Consider the following 18,529-nt stretch of genomic DNA (forward strand, 5'->3'; position numbering starts at 1 on the left):
CCCACCATGATTATAAGCTTCCTGATGCCTCCCTAGGAGCCAAGTTAATGCCAGCATCAGGCTTACTATAAAGTCTGAAAAGCCATGAGCCGATTAAACATCTTTTCTAATAAATTACCCGGCCTCAGATATTTCTTAATAGCAATGCAAGAACAGCCTAACACAGAAAATTGGTAACTATGAGTGTGGCATTGCTATAAAGATATTGGAAAATGTGAAAGCGACTTGGCAACTGGGTAACAGGTAAAGGATGGAAGAATTTTGAAGGCTCAGAAGACAGATATGATCAAGTCTGAAATTTCTTAGAAACTGGTTAAATGGTTGTGACCAAAATGCTGATAGTTACACTGACAGTGAAATCCAGATTGATGAGGTGGAAGGGAATTGCTTTATCTCAGATGAGACTTTGGACTTCAGACTTTTTTTTTTTCCCCTGAGATGAAGTCTTTCTGTGTCACCCAAGCTGGGCTGCAGTGGTGCGATCACAGCTCAATGCAGCCTCAACCTCCCACGCTCAATCAATCTTCCCACCTCAGCCTCCCAAACAGCTGGAACTATAGGCATATGCCACAAAGCCCAGCTAATTTTTTTTTTTTTTTTTTTTTTTTTTTTTTGTGGAGATGCAGTTTTGCCACGTTACCCAGGCTGGTCTCAAACTCCTGGGCTCAAGAAATCCACCCACCTTGGCCTTCCAAAATGCTGGGATTATAGGTGTGAGCCACTGCATCTGGCCAACTTTGAATTTTTGAGTTAAAGCCGGAATGAGTTAAGACTTTCGGGGACTGTTAGGAAGGCATAATTATATTTTGCAATGTGAGAAGACATGAGATTTGGGAGAGGCCAGGAGCAGAATGATATAATTTGGATATTTATCCCTGCCCAAATCTCATGTTGCTTTGTCACCCCCAATGTTGAAGGTAGGACCTGGTGGGAGGTGTTCAGGTCATGGGAGCCAATCACTCATGGCTTGGAGCTATCTTTACAATAGTGAGTGAGCTCTTGTGAGATCGGATTGTTTAAAAGTGTATGGCACCTCTCCTACCACTCTATCCCTCTTGCTCCTGCTTTCACCATGTGATGTACCTGCTCCCTCCCATTTCACACTTCACCTTCTGCCATGATTGTAAGCTTCCTCCCTAGAAACCGAGCAGATGCCAGTACCATGCTGCCCATAAAGCCTGCAGAATCATAAGCCAATTAAACGTTTTCTCTTTATACATTACCTAATATTGGCTTTTTGTTTACTTGGCTTTGTTAGTTTGTTTGTTTGTTTTTGGAGACAGGGTTTTGCTCTGTCACCCAAGCTGGAGTGCAGTGGGTGCAGTGCAGCCTCGACCTCCTGGGTTCAAGCAATCCTCCTGCCTCATAATTTCCAAGTAGCTGGGACTACAGGCACACACCACCACATTGGCTAATGTTTGTATTTCTAGCAGAGACAGGATTTCCCCATGTTGCCCAAGCTGGTCCTGAACTTCTGAGCTCTAGTGATCCACCTCCCTTGGCCTCCCAAAGTGCTGAGATTACCTGCATGAGCCACCATGCCCGACCCAGGTATTTTTTTATAGCAGTGTAAGAACAGCCTAATACAGACAGGAACAGACACTTCTCAAATGAAGACACACAAGCAGCCAACAAACATATGGACAAATGCTCAACATCATTAATCAGGGAAATGGGAAATTAAAAACCACAATAAGATACCATCTCAAACCAGTCAGAATGGCTATTACTAAAAAGTCAAAAAAACAACAGATGTTGTTGAGGTTGTGGAGAAAAGGGAATGCTTATACACTGCTCATGGGAATGTAAATTAGGTCAGCCACTGTGGGAAGCAGCTTGGAGATTTCTCAAAGAAATTAAGACAAACTACAATTTGACCCAGCAATCCCATTACTGGGTATATTATACACAAAGGAATACAAATTGTTCTGCCATAAAGACACATGTATGCATATGTTCATGGCAGCAATTGTCACAATAGTCATGGAATCAACCTAAAATGTCCATCAACAGTGGACTGGATACAGAAAATGTGGTAAATATACCCCATGGAATGCTATGGAGCCAGAAAGCAAAATGAAACCATGGTTTTTGCAGCAATATGGATGCAGCCACAGGCCATTATACTAAGCAAATGAATGCAGGAACAGAAAACCAAATACCTCATGTACTCACTTATAAGTGGAAGCTAAACATTGAGTACATATGGACAAAAGAGAGGAACAATACATACTGGGGCTTACTTGAGGGTTGAGGGTGGGAGGAGGATGAGAACCAAAAACTACCTATTGGTTATTATGCTTACTACCTGCATGATGAAATAATTTGTACACCAAACCCCAGCAACACACAATTTACCCATGTAACAATCCTGCAGATGTAACCTCTGAACCTAAAATAAAAGTTGGAAGAAGCAAAGTAATTAATTAAATAAAATAATATAAATTTAAAAACATGATATAACAACAACAAAACAGAATAAATAATAATTAGATGCTCAGCATATATCTGAATATCAGTCATCATACAATGAAATATAAAAATTTTTACTTGAATGAGAAAAGGCAATCAACAGATACCAACACTGAGATAACACAAATGTTGAAATTATTTGACAAAGATTTTAAAGCAGCCATCATAAATACATCTCAATGAGCAATTACCATCATGTTTAAAACAAAGGAAAAGAAATAGGAAGTGTCAACAAAGAAATAGTAAATATAAAAAGAAGAAACAAAGAAAAACCCTGGAACTAAAAAATATGATAAGCAAAATTCAAAACTCACTGGATGGGCTTAACATAAGAATAGAGAAGACAGAGTAAAGAATCAGTAAACTTGAAGATACATTGAAATTACCCAATCTCAAAAACAGAGAGAAACTAGGGTGCAAAAAAAATAAACAAAAGCTTAGGAAACTCTGGGACTATAATAAAAGAGTAAACATTGCTGTGGTTAGAGTTCCAGAAGGAAAGAAGAAAGAAGGTGGGACTGAAAGAGTATTTTAAGAAATAATGACCGAAAATTTCTCAAACTTGACAAAGGATATAAATCTACATATTCAAAAAGCTGAGCAAACCTCAAACAGGATAAGCCCAAAGAAATCCATGCCAAGATACATAATCAAACTTCTGAAAACTAAAGACAAACTCTTGAACACAGCAAGAAATGACACCTCATCTATTGGAAAAAAATAATTCTAATAGCAGCAAATTCCTTGCAGAAATCACAGAGGCAATGATTTAAATGCTGAAAGAAAAGAACTGTCAGTGCTAAATTATGCTCCAGTAATGAAGAAGAAATAAAGACTTTTAGAGACAAAGAAAATCTAAGAGAATTTTTCACCAGCATACCTATACTAAAAGAGTGGCTAAAAGAAGTTCCTAAAACAGAAATGACTGTTTTTAAAAAAGGAATCAGGAAAGAGGAAAGAAGAAATCCATAGGTAAATAGTCTTTCCTTTTCCTCTTATGTTTTCTAAATTACATTTGACAGTTGAAGCAAAACATTGTCTTCTGTGGTTCTCAAAATATAAAGCAAATATTTAATATTTATATTTATTAATATTTAATGTTTATATTTGTTAATGTTTAATATTAAAGAGGGAAAAGCAAAGGGATTTAAGGGGAAGTAAGTTTTTTATTCTATACTCCACCAAAACTAGAAAAATTTCAATACACGTAGACAGTGATGTTATGTATGTATATATAAATAAATATATATTTATATACACATATATATAACTTAAAGGAACCACTAAAATTTTTCTACAAAAAAAAAGCCAAAAATACCAATAGATGATCCAAAATTAAATTCTGTTTAAAAAGCTACTGTTACTCTATTTATATAACATTCTGAAAATTGAAAAATTATAGAGATGGAGAATAAATTAGTGATTGCCAGATGTTAGGGATAGTAGGAGGAGGGAAGAAGGTAGGTCTTTGTGGTGATAGAATAGTTCTTCATCTTAACTGTAGTGGTGGTTACACAAATCTACAGATGTGACAGAATGCCATAGAATTAGACACATACTTTGTACGACTGTTAATTTCCCAGATCTTATATTGAACTATAGTTATGTGAGATGTAATCATTGGAGAAAACTGGGTGAGATGTTGTGACTCCTCTGTACTATCTTTGCAACTTCCTGTAGATATATAATTATTTCAAAGAAAAGTAAACAAAAAATTACACAACATACTAATGGGCAAAACCGTTTACCTGGCATGCATCTGTTTTTCCTTCTAAGGAGCCAGCACATAACATTCTAGGAGTTATGGCGTCATTGTAAGCTTGAGGTTCATTGCAAGTTGTAGTGTCTATAAGAGTCACCTGTGCTTGTCGAAGATGATTTTGACTGTAACCTAAAAGAAAAAAAAGTCTTTGTATTTGTAGACATACATATATTTTATAAACTTGAAGAAAATGTTTCATGATTAGGAATAAGATGGTGATACAGGCCAGGCACGGTGACTAACGCCAGTAATCCCAGCACTTTGAGAGGCCGAGATTGGAGGATCGCTTGAGGCCAGGAGTTCAAGACCAGCTTGGCCAACATGATGAAATCCTGTCTCTACTAAAAATACAAAAATTAGCCGGGGGTGGTGGCATGCACCTGTAATCCCAGCTATTCAGGAGGCTGATGCAGGTAAATCTCTTGAACCCGGGAGGCAGAGGTTGCAGTGAGCCAAGATCGAGCCACTGAACTCCAGCCTGGGGGACAGAAAGAAGCCCCATCTTAAAAAAAAAAAAAAAAAAAAAAGCGGGGGATACCGGGTGCGGTGGCTTACGCCTGTAATCCCAGCACTTTCGGAGGCCGAGGAGGGCAGATCACCTGAGGTCAAGAGTTTGAGACCAGCCTGGCCAACATGATGAAACCCTGTCTCTACTAAAAATGGAAAAATTAGGCGGGCACCTGTAGTCCCAATCACTGGGGAGGCTGAGGCAGGAGAATCGCTTGAGCCTGTGAGGCAGAGGTTGCAGTGAGCCAAGATCGCACCATTGCACTTCAGCCTGGAGACTGTCTCAACAAGGAGACTCTGTCTCAAAAAAAAAAAAAAAAGATAGTGATACAGAATCTTAGATTACATATGTTTAGAACAATAATATTTGGGAAGATAATTTGTTCCTAACTACTTTGAGCAAAAAGTTGGGTGCCTAGGAAAGAACCACAAGTTATCTAAATAATGTCCACTCCATTGTTAAGATTACAAGGAAATTTCAGTAGGGGAGAATGGTGGCTTTATGATTCTCCAATCTTCAGAATTAGATATATTATTGATTGCTAATCTCTAAACTGGTTAATTCTCTAAAGAAAGTTCATGGCTAGGAGACATATTTGCTTTTTCAGACATCTTAGCAGTACTATGACTGTAGTATATAGTAGTAGCAATTTACTTGATATTAACCTAGGCAGGAAGGAATTTTTGTGCCTTCCAAGTTATTTACTTCACTTTTAGGGCCTGACTTGGTCCAGGTCATATGACCACACAACTGACATATTTTGGCATAATGGCATTTCATTGTTTAAATGCCATAAAATACCAATTTAACTTTTACTTGAGTTCCTCTTCCAATGCTCACCATCATTTTTCAGTGCTCCAAATCCTGTCACAAACATCACATCACCTGGTTGAAACTCATAGTATGCATCAGGGAGACAAACTCTATGTACTGCATTTGTGTAGGGAACAGGGCTAGAAAGCTCTGCAAGAGAAATATCATAGTCATGTGATGGGTGTTTGTATTTTTCATGGACAATTATTCTCCGGAGACCCCGTTTCATTTTCGAAGGTTTTATTGTTACTCCAAAGGAAGCAGTCCATCTGGCAGGGTTCTTATATCTGGGGAGAAAAAAATGAAGAATAAATTTCTTTTTACCATGCTACCAGTCGAATAATTTATATTACATAATTTAGTCTACAGGTGTAGATTTTTTTTTCTTTTTATAGTTTTGATGTATAGAACTCTTTCCAATTTGAGAATAAGGCTCAGGGTTCTGACCAGGTGAAAAAGCCACCATTTCCTATAATATACATGCCACTCCATATGCCAAGTCATCCACTCCAAATGCTAGGGCTTTTTGATTTTTCTGTATGTTAATGACTCCAAGGGACCTATGGAAAGTACCCTGTACAGAATAAGAGAAATTAATATATTCTATGTGTCTCATGTACCCCACCCAGAAATATACACATTTCTCTGAAAACCAAAAAGTCCACACAATAATTTAACAAAGTATTATTATTTTATATATTATAGACATTTTGACAATAGATTGAAGGGTCCTCCATTTCTTGCAATATAATTAGTCAATCTATTCATTTATACAACTTGCTACTTCCAAATTCTTCATATCTTCATTACATAATTCTTCGTATTTAATTCTTTTTCTTACCATGTGAAATTTCCCCCTTAGGATCAAACCTACAACCTATCCAGACTCCATCTCTGATTAAGGTACTCAGCAGAGATAGAGCACTCCTGTTTGACAGCAAATTCAAATCCAAAAATGACTTTAAAATTCCTGCTTTCTTTGAGAAACTATTGTGTGTTTATCAAAAGATTATTTATTTACATATACTTTGACTCCATTTCCATTTCCAGACTTTAAAACCTCTTACTAATGTTTACAAATGATCCAGTCTTTTGTGATATACACATTATTTTTAATTTATGCTAAACTCATATCTCCCAAAATTCATGAGGTATTTTCTTGCCAAAACCCAGTGCACTTTGTTCACTCCCAATCATTCTCAAGCTTCAAGACTTACGTTGTAAAACAGTGAGCAGCACTCACAAGCCATGTGGCATTAATTAAGGTTGCTCCACAGCGATGGCTCCCATCCCACTGCAGGCTAGCCTGCCAGGGCCATTCACCCTCTTCTACTTCTGTCCCACCAACGATCCTGAGACCCTGACCTAGAGTTTTACTTCTTCGTGTTCCGCAGCCTGCAAAAGAGAGAGGGTGGGTGCATTGGTGGGTGCATTAATTAGCAGTTGTTTTGAGCATCAAATTGTGTTACTATGTCCCATATTTCTTCTACTTTGTGCTCCAAAAGTATCAAATGTTTTCTCATGCTCTTACCTTTCTGTAAACTGTAATGTTTTATTTAGCTAACTCCTGTTCATTTTGTAAAATCTAAATCAGTTGTTACCTCTCTAGGATGCTTTCTCTAACTCCCCTGTCTCCAATCTGGATTAGTTATTACTTTCTTGGTGCTTCCAAAATAATAATAGTAACAAATACACTCTGTGTGTGTGCTTATGTGTATAACAAACACACTCTGTATGTGTGCGTATGTGTATGTATACATACTGACATTGTTTATGACAGGGTTCCTCAACCTTGGCACCACTAACATATTGAACCATTTAATTCTTTGTTGTAGGGGGCTGCCCTGTGCATCATAAGATCTTGGCCTATATACTGTAGATCCACTATAGATGCCAGTAGCCCTCCCCCTATATTCATGACAAAAATGCCACAGTGGGGCATGATAGCTTGGCCAACAATATTTCCCTTGGTTGAGAAGTGTTGTTTAAGAATGATGTGTTCATGAATTAGTCTCATGCACCTAGTCCCATTAAAGTATAAGGTGCTTCAGGTAGAGATATTATATCTTATCCATTTGGAATGCCTGTTGTCTAACACAGTGCTAGCACATGGTAGGTTCCCAATAAATATTGGTGGTGAGAATATATGCTATTTAGGTAATGAGATTATCTTTTGGTTTTGTGTTTAGTTGTTTTTAGAAATTAACCAACTATATGAGCTGGTGAGTAGCACATATTTTTCCACCTTTTAAGAGAAATGTAATGTGCAACAACCCCATAACTATTGAATGTATACTGTAAATCATGGTGGCATACTTGGCTATAGGAGAAGAAAAGTGCTAGGCCTAGACTCAGCACTTTTATAATATAGGTGAAGATATTATCTATGTGTCTTCAGTAATTTTATTAAAATATACCCCATAATTTCCTGCACTTTCTGTGACTCTTCCATGACCCGATAATTTCCTGCACTTTCATATTAATCCATAGGATTAATAACATCAAGAAGATTTTATCTAGGATACAGTGACAATGAGTTTCTGCCTCTAGCTGAAAAACACAATGTATAGATTTGTTTTATCTTATAGATATCTACAAACAGAACATTGATAAGTAAACATTTCTTGCCTCTTCTTTAACAGCTGTACAACTCAATTCCACTACTCATCTGCCACAGGCACCCATACATCCACTCCAAAGTTATCTCAATTTTGCTATCCTTTACTAATAAAATGTATCTCTGAGATATGATAAAGCACCATGAACTGTACACAAATTAATCAAACTTTATCTGTTCTGTCCCTATGATATCAACACAAAGTAAACCTAAATGACCTATAGTGTTAGCTTTTTACCTTCAGGTAATGCTATTTTAATAAATATATTAAACTTACAATGGTTTAGATAGCTGTCTGTTTCTGTCTTGTTGATTTCTGAAACACACAGAAATGGCAAATAGGGTCAGCACATCAGAATTACACTATGCCTCCGAGTATTTCAAATACTAAAAGGCTGCTTAATTTTATTATAAAACAGTATCTCTAGATTATAAAGAAGGCAACATAGCTTGTCATAGACATAGGATGATCATCACATTGCAGAGAATGTGAACGGTGTGTTAAACTTTAATGTGGGTAAGAGTCACATAGGAAGCATATTTATAATGAAACTCCTGTTCACCTTCCCAGTAACTCTAATTCAGTAGCTTGTAATGACGCCCAAGAATTTGGATTTTATACCAGTAAATAAGATGCAGAGAGTCCACAGCCCCTCCATGGGAAATACTACTCTAAACCATAGTATTAATTCCCCAAATGTAACAATACCTTTATTAACCATTATTTCAGATTGTATCATTGAGCTCATAAGCCTAGTCCCATTTGTATAACACACCTGAGTAGCATCTCCATAAATTTGTACTCACTCACAGTTAAAAACAATGTTACCCCTTTTGAAGTCAAATTTCAAAAGACAGTCTGCCCTCAAATTGTCATTTAGCTCCAGCCAATGACTTCTTAGCTTGCTGACTTCTCACTAGTCAGTCTCAAACCCTATGCAAACACTAACCCAGCTAATAGATACATAAAACTCTAAGCTCAAACTTTCTGACTCAGCAGAGTTCTAATGACCAAAACTATTCTTTGTACATGGAAGGATGGATGCTCTAAATGCAAAAACATTAGTGTTAATTTTTTTCTTTAGTATTTAATAGTATGAATGAAGTGGAAATCTATATTCTAGAAGGCCTTCTTTCTGACTTTATTTATTCTGGCTACTTGTGGGGAAAATGGCAAAAACAAGGAAGAATTTACAATTTAGTCTCAGTTAATATTAAAAGGACCACCTCTGATCTCTTTGTTTCAAATAACCTGTTCTCTATCTCAAGCTCTTCCTAGGAAAATGTCAAGCTTTGAGTATTGATAGCACTGACAAGGCTGGCTTCATGTGTGACTTATACATCTGCACTGGGTCTCACACTCACAATGGCCTTGTGCTTGGTACAATGCTCTGCTATTGCTCACTTGACATTCTTAATAATTTTATCTTGTAACTTGTGTTTTGAAAATGAAGTTCAATAGGATAATAGATCATAGTGTTGGCAGACAAGATATGTGCAATAAGTGTGTCCATAGTTTCTTTCCACTCCATTTGCATATATCATTCACAATTCCCTATGAAATCAGAATTCTAGTGGACCCACAATCCACAGGCGTTCAGCAAGACTCAAAGCAAGTACAAGGTAAGTGTGCTATCCCTTCCATTAAGTAAGCAGAGGTGGACTGACATGCCTTGGAGGCCATGTTTTCTGTTTGAACCAAAACTTACTTAGAACCCATAGAAAAGACAATAGCATTCTAATAAACACAAATGAACAACAGATCCTGCCATATCCTTTCTTGCTTCTGTTACTTCTGTGTATTAGCCAACAACTTTTGCTGAAAACTACAACGTAGAAAGAGAAAGATAGGGAAATCCAGATCTCCTTTTCCTTCTAGTCCTTCCTCACCCCTCAATAAGCTGAAGGTAGAGAGTGTTGGTAGAATTTTCTCATATTAACCAGGAAAATAAAAAGAGCCATTAGCCTTTTGTACTATTTCCATTGAGGCAAAAATGAAAAACATGTATGTATAAGCTACGAAATATAGTTGCATAATTTCCATGATTTGAAATACAAGTTAAATGTACTTATATATGCATTTATATCGACATTGCATTATATAAACAATTAAACTCATATTAGTAATCTACAAATTTAATTTTTTTCTCTTAGAATGACAATAATCAGCAAATGAAAACACCATGGAAAGTCGAGAGCGAGACCAGGGAAGAAAGAAAAGTGTTATATCTTTGTACTTTTAACAGCACTTTTTTCTTGCTTTTTGAAAACAGGTCTAGCATTTTCATTTTGTGCTAAGGTGCATAAATTATGTATCTGTCCCTGACTACTGAAGCCTCCTTCCTAAGCAAGTGGGTTGGCTGGCCATCAATTTAGGCATCTACTTAGATCTATCAGATATTATATTAGCAGTTTGTATTCATTCTCTCTACTTGTCCCCTATTCTGTAGTTTCCAGTACTGCCATATCCACTACTGTATCCACTAGCCACATGTGGCCAGTGAGCTCTTGCAGTGTGGCTAGTCTAAATTGAAATGTACTATCAGTATAAAATGTACACTAGATTCCAGAGCCTTACTACAAAAAAAGTGAAATATTTGATGAATAATTTTTACATTGACTATTTGTTTAAATGATAATACTTTGGACATATTGGGTTGAATATACAAATTATTGAAAATTAATTTTACATGTTTATTTTTATTTTTAATGTAACTTCTAGAAAATGTAACATTATACTTGTGCCCACATAGTATTTCTATAGACCTTCATTGTTCTGTAACACATGACCCAGCCCTTAGCCAGATCTTAATTTCCACTGCGGATCTCATATTTCTTATTTTCTAAATGTGAGGACCTATCATCACTTGTTTTGTCCCATGTGGCCCTACAAACAATAACAACAAGAACAACAAAAATCTACCTAAATTTTTCATTTATAGTTGTAAATATACCAAAAATAAGTTTATTATAAATGTTTCACTGGTGAAAAGTTTAAGGGAAGAAAGTATAGCAAGGTATATTAATGACATTTGAAAACAAATGTGTAAATGGCATGAACCTTTCCATATACCACACCCTCAGAACATACAATGAAAGCAACAAGAAAAAGAAGAAAATACAAAGCCATTTTCTTCACTTATAATTGGATTCTATAGCCAAAGTATAAAGTGTAATATAAAGAAAACTGCTAAGGAGTTAATAAAAAGCTTGCATGGGAGGCCTAAGTTTAGGGTAGTTTTAAAAATTAAAATACTTCATTAGGACAAATTTAGTTCCAAAGAAATGTACTGTTGGTGGCAAGACCCCAGAATTAAAGGACATCAAAAAAAAAGTTTTAATAAGTGCCAAGATCAAACCTAACATGAAGCTGTTCTATGAAAGAAAAATAAGAGAAATTAACTTACTTTTAATTTTAACTGACTGAGGATCTACTTTAGGGGGTCCTACAGCATCTTGCAGCTTTTCATGTAAAACAAGTTGAACAATTTTATCTACAGTTTCAGGATCCTCAGTAGAGTGAAATCTACAAATCAACAGCATATGAGCCAACACTCCATGCTTCTGTTGACTGTGGGCCAAAAAAGAAGAAAATGAAAGAAAGAAAAGAAAAGAAGAAAGAAAGGCAGGAAGGGAGGGAGGGAGGGAAGGAGGAAGTGAAGAAAGGAGGGAGGAAAGAAAGAAAAGAGAAAAAGAAGGAAGGAAGGAAGGAGAAGGGAAAGGAAAAAGGAAGTGAAGAGAAGGGAATGGAGGGGAGGAAGGAGAGAGAGGGAGAGAGAGAGAAAGAAAAGAGAAAAGAAAAGAAAGAAGGGTAATATCACAATCTGCTTTTTTCTTTATCACGTACATGAAATGCACACACAAAATACATCCATAAATGTTTCCTTCTATATTGCTACTGTTTACTATGTGAAGAACCACAAATTCAGCCTCTCATATAGTGAGTTAGTCTGTTCATGGTCTCCCTTACCATCAAAAGGTCTAGTTAAGTATATGGCTATTAATATAAAAAGACACCTTGTCAAAAACCATTCAAAATTATCAAATACAATGTGACTTAAATATGAAATCAACTGTGGTTTTGAATTTCAGGTTTTATTCTTGTGACTCAAGTCTACTTACCTCCCCTAAACAATCTTCAGGCTATCCTAAACAACTCCTAATCCTAAAGATATAAGACCACTTTACCAAATTGTACTGACTTCATGTGACTGTATTTTCAACACAGAGCATTAATTAGTCTTAATACTATTTGTATGAATTACTACCTTGGAATCATCCTGCCAGCTACTTTACGCACTCCTTTTCATAGTCACTTCTGAATCTAACTCTTCACTATATATTGCATCAACCACTACTCTCATAAACTGGAAGTGGGAATACAAATTAGAGTTTTATTTTTGGATGGCAGTGTTATCTATTATAAGTTTGAATGTCTGTCTTCTCTGGCACAGCATTTCCACTTCTAGAAACTAAACATTCAAATGCACTCATACATTTGTGCAAGGACATACCTATAAACATGTTAATTGTAACACTATTTTCAAGACATGAAAATAAGTAACAACCCAAGTATCCTAGTTGACAAAGCCAGTGGATTCTTTTCGATATTTATATTACTCAGTCAGGAATATTTGTCAATGCCCACCACACTCTCTTTGAAACTTCTTATCTTTTGCATCAGTGGTGCTTCTGTCATGATTTTTCTATTTTCCTGCTCTTTCCCTATATCTAAGATTCCTATATTCCTTCCATCACCTTAAATATTGTTCTTCAAGTTTTCTTCATCATCCTTTTCATTCCCTTTTATTATTCTTTTTCTGAGAAATTTACACCCATGCTTCCAAATTTTTGAGTTGATCATAAGCAAATTTCTATCTTCTGCTCAGTTCCATTTCCCTCTACTGAGTCACCCTCATTTTTCAGGTTCATATGGTCCCTTAGTATGTAAATTCAACATCTCCAAAATTGACTTCATCTTTCCAATAAACTTGCTCTTCTCACTATTGCAGTAACAGAAGACAGAATAATGAGTAGCAGTAGCAAGATTACTGGAATAAAGAGGTGAGCAAATTGGAAAGTTATTGGGAAAATAGAATTAGTGGAACTTAGTTATTCATAATGTATGAGGGGACCAGGAAAGGAAGGAGTGTTAGATGACTTCCAGGTTTCTCATTTATGTGATTGGATTCTTCCTGAGTTAGGGAATTTTCTGTGGAACTTCCACATGGGGATGTGTATATAGTTATAGAAATCAGAAAAATACTTCAGACTAGAGATAGAAACTTGTATTTCAATAGCATATGAGACCATGTGGGTGAATGAGGTCCCTTTGAGAAAGTGAAACTTAAAGATAGAAGTAGTTGCAGATCCAAGAAAGGGCACTATCTCAAACACCAGAGAGTACAGAATTTTTAGAAGACAGTGATCAAAGTAATGCCTTAGAGATATCAGCTAAGTAACAGAATGGCAGGAAACTTTTAAAGTTTTGTCACTGGACTAATATTGGAAATAGTTCTTATTCTGTTTTTTAATACAAATAATTTGTATTATGTCAATATCTTATTGAAAATTCTTATAATATTTTCCTTAACATTATGTACTAAACCCATTTATCAATGGTTAGTTGACAGATGAGATCTTCTCAGCTACGTATTTTGAGAATGGAGGGATGGAATAGAAGAAGATAAAGAAGATTGATTAATAGGAGGAAGAAGAGCTAAAGACAAACCTGATCTACTATATTGTCTTACATGGGGCACTACTTGCCATTAAACCAAGGATGTGCATTAGGTCTATCTGTATTTAGTACTATCTGTACTTGGTGAGTTTCCCAGAAAACAATTTTATAACATAGGCACCAATTATACCTCTGTCCCCAGCAATCATCTTGCAAATGCTTACTTTGGGATTTAAGGAATGAATAAGGACTTTGTAACCCATGACTTACACAGGACAAGTGTCAAATGTTTGTTGGATTGAATTATATCTTTAACACTTGAAAACATATTTATTGCTGAGCAGATTAACAGCTTCAACTTTAAATTCAGAAGTCAGCAATTCAGATTTACATACCTGAACTTGATAATCTGAGACTTGACAAATTCTTCCCTTAATGGAGATCTATAAAATGCATTTTTCACCTGTTTGAAAAAATATTCAAAATATATCAGCAAGAACAACTTTCTGAAATTCCACAAATTAATTCAAAGCTTTTTAGAAAATTAAAAAACAAAACAGAGCAAAAAACATTGACATTTCGCAGTGAGTGGAACTGAGGAAGCTTGAGGAATCTATTGTGGTTTTCTCAGTGATTTCAACTGAACTCTGTCTTAGGAATGATAGGAGTAGGGAACCGCAGTGGGGCCAGAAGTGATATCTGCTGTACTAATGCTCAGAAAGAGACCAAAGAAAATGAACATGCTGTTTCTTCAAAATTAAGAGTGAGAAATTTTACTCTGAAGTAAGGACTTTTACTGCCCATAGACAAAGGAAATGAAATAGTTCTGCCACATAATACTTGGATTATAGAAATGAGTGCATGACCATGTCAAATGCTTCCCAAACCTAGTGACAAAGTTGTCAGGTATCCTGGCATAATGTACACGAAGTTTAGCCCTCCAAGTGCTCTTAGAAAGGCCCAGGTGAACTCGGATACTTAGCCTAACACACCTATGAGTTTTACTCTACTAAAGTGAAAGAATCTATTTTTGTAGAGACGTTAGTTATTATTCTAAATAAGAATTCTAGGCAACTTAATTTTTTAATTAGGAGTTTATGTAAGGAAACACTCAAAGGTGTCTTGTTTCCAGTATGTGGATATTTAGTAAACACTTACTACATGCTGGTGATTAACAGAAGCAATGAGCCTTTTAATTCTTTCTTACATTTTATTAATTCCGAATTTTTTTTACCTAAGGACCCTTCTTGCAATTATGAGACAAAGCTGAATAGCACAAGTCCTCTAAATAGGATGGCAGTATTCACAAGAAAATTTTTATTTAAGGGTTAATTTTTGTCAAGTAACTTCAAAACTATTATTAATTTTGAAGGCATTAAAGAGCCTTATGTATATTCCTTTAGATTTAAATCTGTCTGGATTTTATTTACTTAAATAAAATTTATTTGAATGAATGGCACAAAGAACAAGGGAAATAGTGGCATCTCTTCTTGACCTTTTTAATTCAATTTCATTTCCTTCATTTTGCATATGTGTTTAGCCTTAGAGAAGAGCCTGGTCAAATATTTCCCTGATTTGGTGTTTGCAAGTGCAAATGTAACCAGGATTCAACCACTGTCTCAGTAAGGTGGCCAAATCCCCAGGCTTCTGTCTACTGGGTGGTTTCCAGGGTCTCACTTCCATTCTTATTCAGGTTATTGGAACTGGAAGACAATTTGGAAATTATCTAATCTAATACCTTAATTTTCACTTACAGAACTTTGTCCAGAATGATAAACTAATATTCCAAGTGATGTATCATTAGCTAGTAGATACCACTGGAGCTACATGTGCCTCCCAGCTCCTAGTTCAGTGTTCTTTCCATCACATTATACCATGAATTACCTCACAGGTTGCCAGGAAAAGTTAAATTATTCTTTAATTAATCTGATAATGACAAGAAGTTACCACTTAGGCCCTTGTTCTTTTGGCCCATGCTGCTAATTTTTCCAGTTTCTTAAGTATTTAATTGATCCCTCAAGATAAATGTTGATGCGTTAAGGGTAGAGTTGCTTATCTGTGGATTTACATACCAAAAGCTAGTTGAAGGTTAAATATTTTTAAAAACTGGGTAGAGTTGCATATCTGTGGATTTACTACAGATTTATATACCAAAAGCTGGTTGAAGGTTAGATATTTTTAAAAACTAACAGACTATTTAGGTATGTGCCTAAATAGTTTCAATCTTGGCAATCTTCTGCTCGGGGTCTCTTTTTTAGGAAGTCTAGGATACAACAAATATATTTTAAGCCACACTCACATTTCCAGAATCTCTGGACTCTACTGATCAAGAGTATATCACTAGCTAAGGAAAGGTGAGTAAGAAGGACCTGACTGAATGGTTAAAGTTTCTTTGGTTCAACCCTGCGAGTCATACTGTGCTAAGTGATGTATTGTCCATTTTGTTTTATATTCCTTGGGTTAGGGCCTCTTTTCATTTTGCAAATACACAGGGATCCGTTAGTTGAATGGATCTTTTAGAAGCCAGGATGCTAAAAATATGGTAAAAAGTGAAAGCAAATGCACTAGAAGTGGATGACACATTGCTTACCATTGATTCAAGTCTCTGGCTCATTTCTGTAAAATTGTTAGAAGCCTCTCTGCCAAACTCAGCATATAGTTTGTCAGTTGTAAATGACAATGTGCTATAGTAATTGTAGGTCTTCTTTTGATCTACAAGGAAAGAAGCAAAACACTATCATAATTTTTATCAGATATGTGTAAAGCATCATTATATCCCCGCTTGGTGGTTGCTGGAAGACTGAAACAGGAAGGAATGCTCTTAGCACAGGTCATCATCATCATCCTGCCCCAGGCCTCATAGTTATCTCAGGATAAAAGACAACAACATTTATCATCATGTGATTTAGAGAATAAAAGCTGTAAGAAATGCCTGGTGTTCCTGGAGTACTGTACAAGTAGCTCATTGGAACAGTGGGCTGATTATTCATGTGTTACTCATTCCTAAGTAAGCCACAAGAGACAGCAAGTCATGCCATCTGAGCATACAAACAGGGATGGATTCAGAAGCCTCCCAAGGGTCACTGCATTTTTATATTCCAAACATAGATTTTCTTTTCCCTTCCATCAACTATACATCAATTCTGGCCACATGAACTCTAGTTTGAGAAAATTTACTTCGGCTGAAAAGGAAGATGAGGTTAGGAATTAAAATGCAAGGGATTCAGTAAATGGAAGTTTAGGGAGCTGAAGTTGCCACCTGGCATAACCTTCCAGGGACACTATTTAGTTTCACCTGGGTCCCTTGTCACTGCATGTATGTTTTTCCCACCAACCACAGGGGTTGGCTTGTCTGCTCCTTAGCCACTGTCTCTACATTCTGCATTCAATTTAAGCAACCCACATTTTTGACCTGCTGAAAAGTTAATGTCATATAACTTTTCCTCTAACCTCCAGTGCATAAAGCAAGCACACAGCCCTCAGAAAATTAATGTATTCATTCAACAAATATTAATGCCAACCACTTTTCAGCAAGAGACACTGTGTCAACCATTAGAAATACACTGGTGCTCAAGACAGTTGTATATAGTTACTATAGGAAAGCAGACTGTGGCTCATCCAGTCACAGTCTCTCTCCTCCTTTCTCTTCCTCCCTATTCTTTCTGTCTTCACTTAAACCGCAGAAGAAAAGGAAACTAACACTGGACACCAGTGTCCCCAGTACATTCACATATCTCATTTAATTTACAATAACTCCATGAAAAGGCAATGTTATCCACATTTAATAGATTACAGTCTTGGAAATGTAAATAACCTGCCCAAGTCCAGGAGGACATAGCCAAGACTAACTAACTTCCAAAGTACCCACTTATTTCACATGCTGCTTCTTAGAGTAGGAGAAAAAGCCACTTATTAAAGCTAGAGGACAAGTCTTTTGTTGTATAAAAGTTATGCAAAAAACTACTGGTATATTTCAAATAAAACACCCTGGCCATCCAGAGAATTTGATGGGACAGAGAGGGAAGCAGCCATCAGACTCTGACAAGGGCTTGGGTGCGGTTGGTGATGAATAAAAGAGATGAATGGCAGGCAGGAGACACTGAAAGGTGAGTCACCAGAGTACAAGAGACCTAAGTGAAGGACTTGGGAGGTTTTACTCTTCCTCCATCCTTCCTCACCTCCCTTTCTCTGAATGGCCAGGGTGACATGAAATTCAGGCAGGTACCTGGAAATATACATAACTTCAAGTAAGATTTTAAATTTATTGAAATACTGGGAAATAACTCATAACTATCTCTGTAAACTACTGTTCTACTACATTTGTATTTTTTAACATCTGCCTCATGGTTAACTATAACTCTCTGTGGAGTTGTATCCATTCTTCTAGAATTCTGCTTCAAATTTTAATGTGAAAGTGAACTGCCTAGGGAGCCTGTTAAAATGCACATTCTGGTACATGAGGTCTAAAGTTAGACTCAAGATTTTGCATTTCTAACAAGCTAGCAAGTGATGTTGATGCTTCTGGTAGCTAATCACACATTAAATAGCAAGATTCTAGACAGAATGCTAACAGACCCTTCTACACCCTTAAATGTAGTTTTTTGGCTTATTAGATTGAATGATTTAAAATTGCCATTAGTACAGGTCAAAAATAGTCAAATATTGGCAATTTCATAT

At 36.2% G+C, this 18,529-nt stretch overlaps 1 protein-coding gene and 1 pseudogene across 1 annotated transcript in view; both read right to left on the bottom strand.

The window, feature by feature from the left end:
* LOC101138063 (UDP-glucuronosyltransferase 2A3-like) overlaps positions 1-18,529 on the bottom strand; it is a 476,474-nt pseudogene that overhangs the window by 323,770 nt on the left and 134,175 nt on the right.
* The window catches only part of TMPRSS11E (transmembrane serine protease 11E), a 49,785-nt gene that overhangs the window by 14,028 nt on the left and 17,228 nt on the right, over positions 1-18,529 (bottom strand). Inside the window, exons 3-9 of the mRNA XM_019025456.4 lie at positions 16,443-16,564; positions 14,248-14,315; positions 11,580-11,743; positions 8,450-8,488; positions 6,773-6,950; positions 5,583-5,842; positions 4,221-4,363 (exon numbers count right to left, since the gene is read on the bottom strand). Of these exons, the coding sequence (XP_018881001.2) occupies positions 4,221-4,363; positions 5,583-5,842; positions 6,773-6,950; positions 8,450-8,488; positions 11,580-11,743; positions 14,248-14,315; positions 16,443-16,564 (974 nt within the window). The remainder of the gene's footprint in view (positions 1-4,220; positions 4,364-5,582; positions 5,843-6,772; positions 6,951-8,449; positions 8,489-11,579; positions 11,744-14,247; positions 14,316-16,442; positions 16,565-18,529) is intronic.

The sequence above is a fragment of the Gorilla gorilla genome, chromosome 3 (assembly GCF_029281585.2).
Source record: "Gorilla gorilla gorilla isolate KB3781 chromosome 3, NHGRI_mGorGor1-v2.1_pri, whole genome shotgun sequence".
In the NCBI taxonomy this organism is placed as follows: domain Eukaryota; kingdom Metazoa; phylum Chordata; class Mammalia; order Primates; family Hominidae; genus Gorilla; species Gorilla gorilla.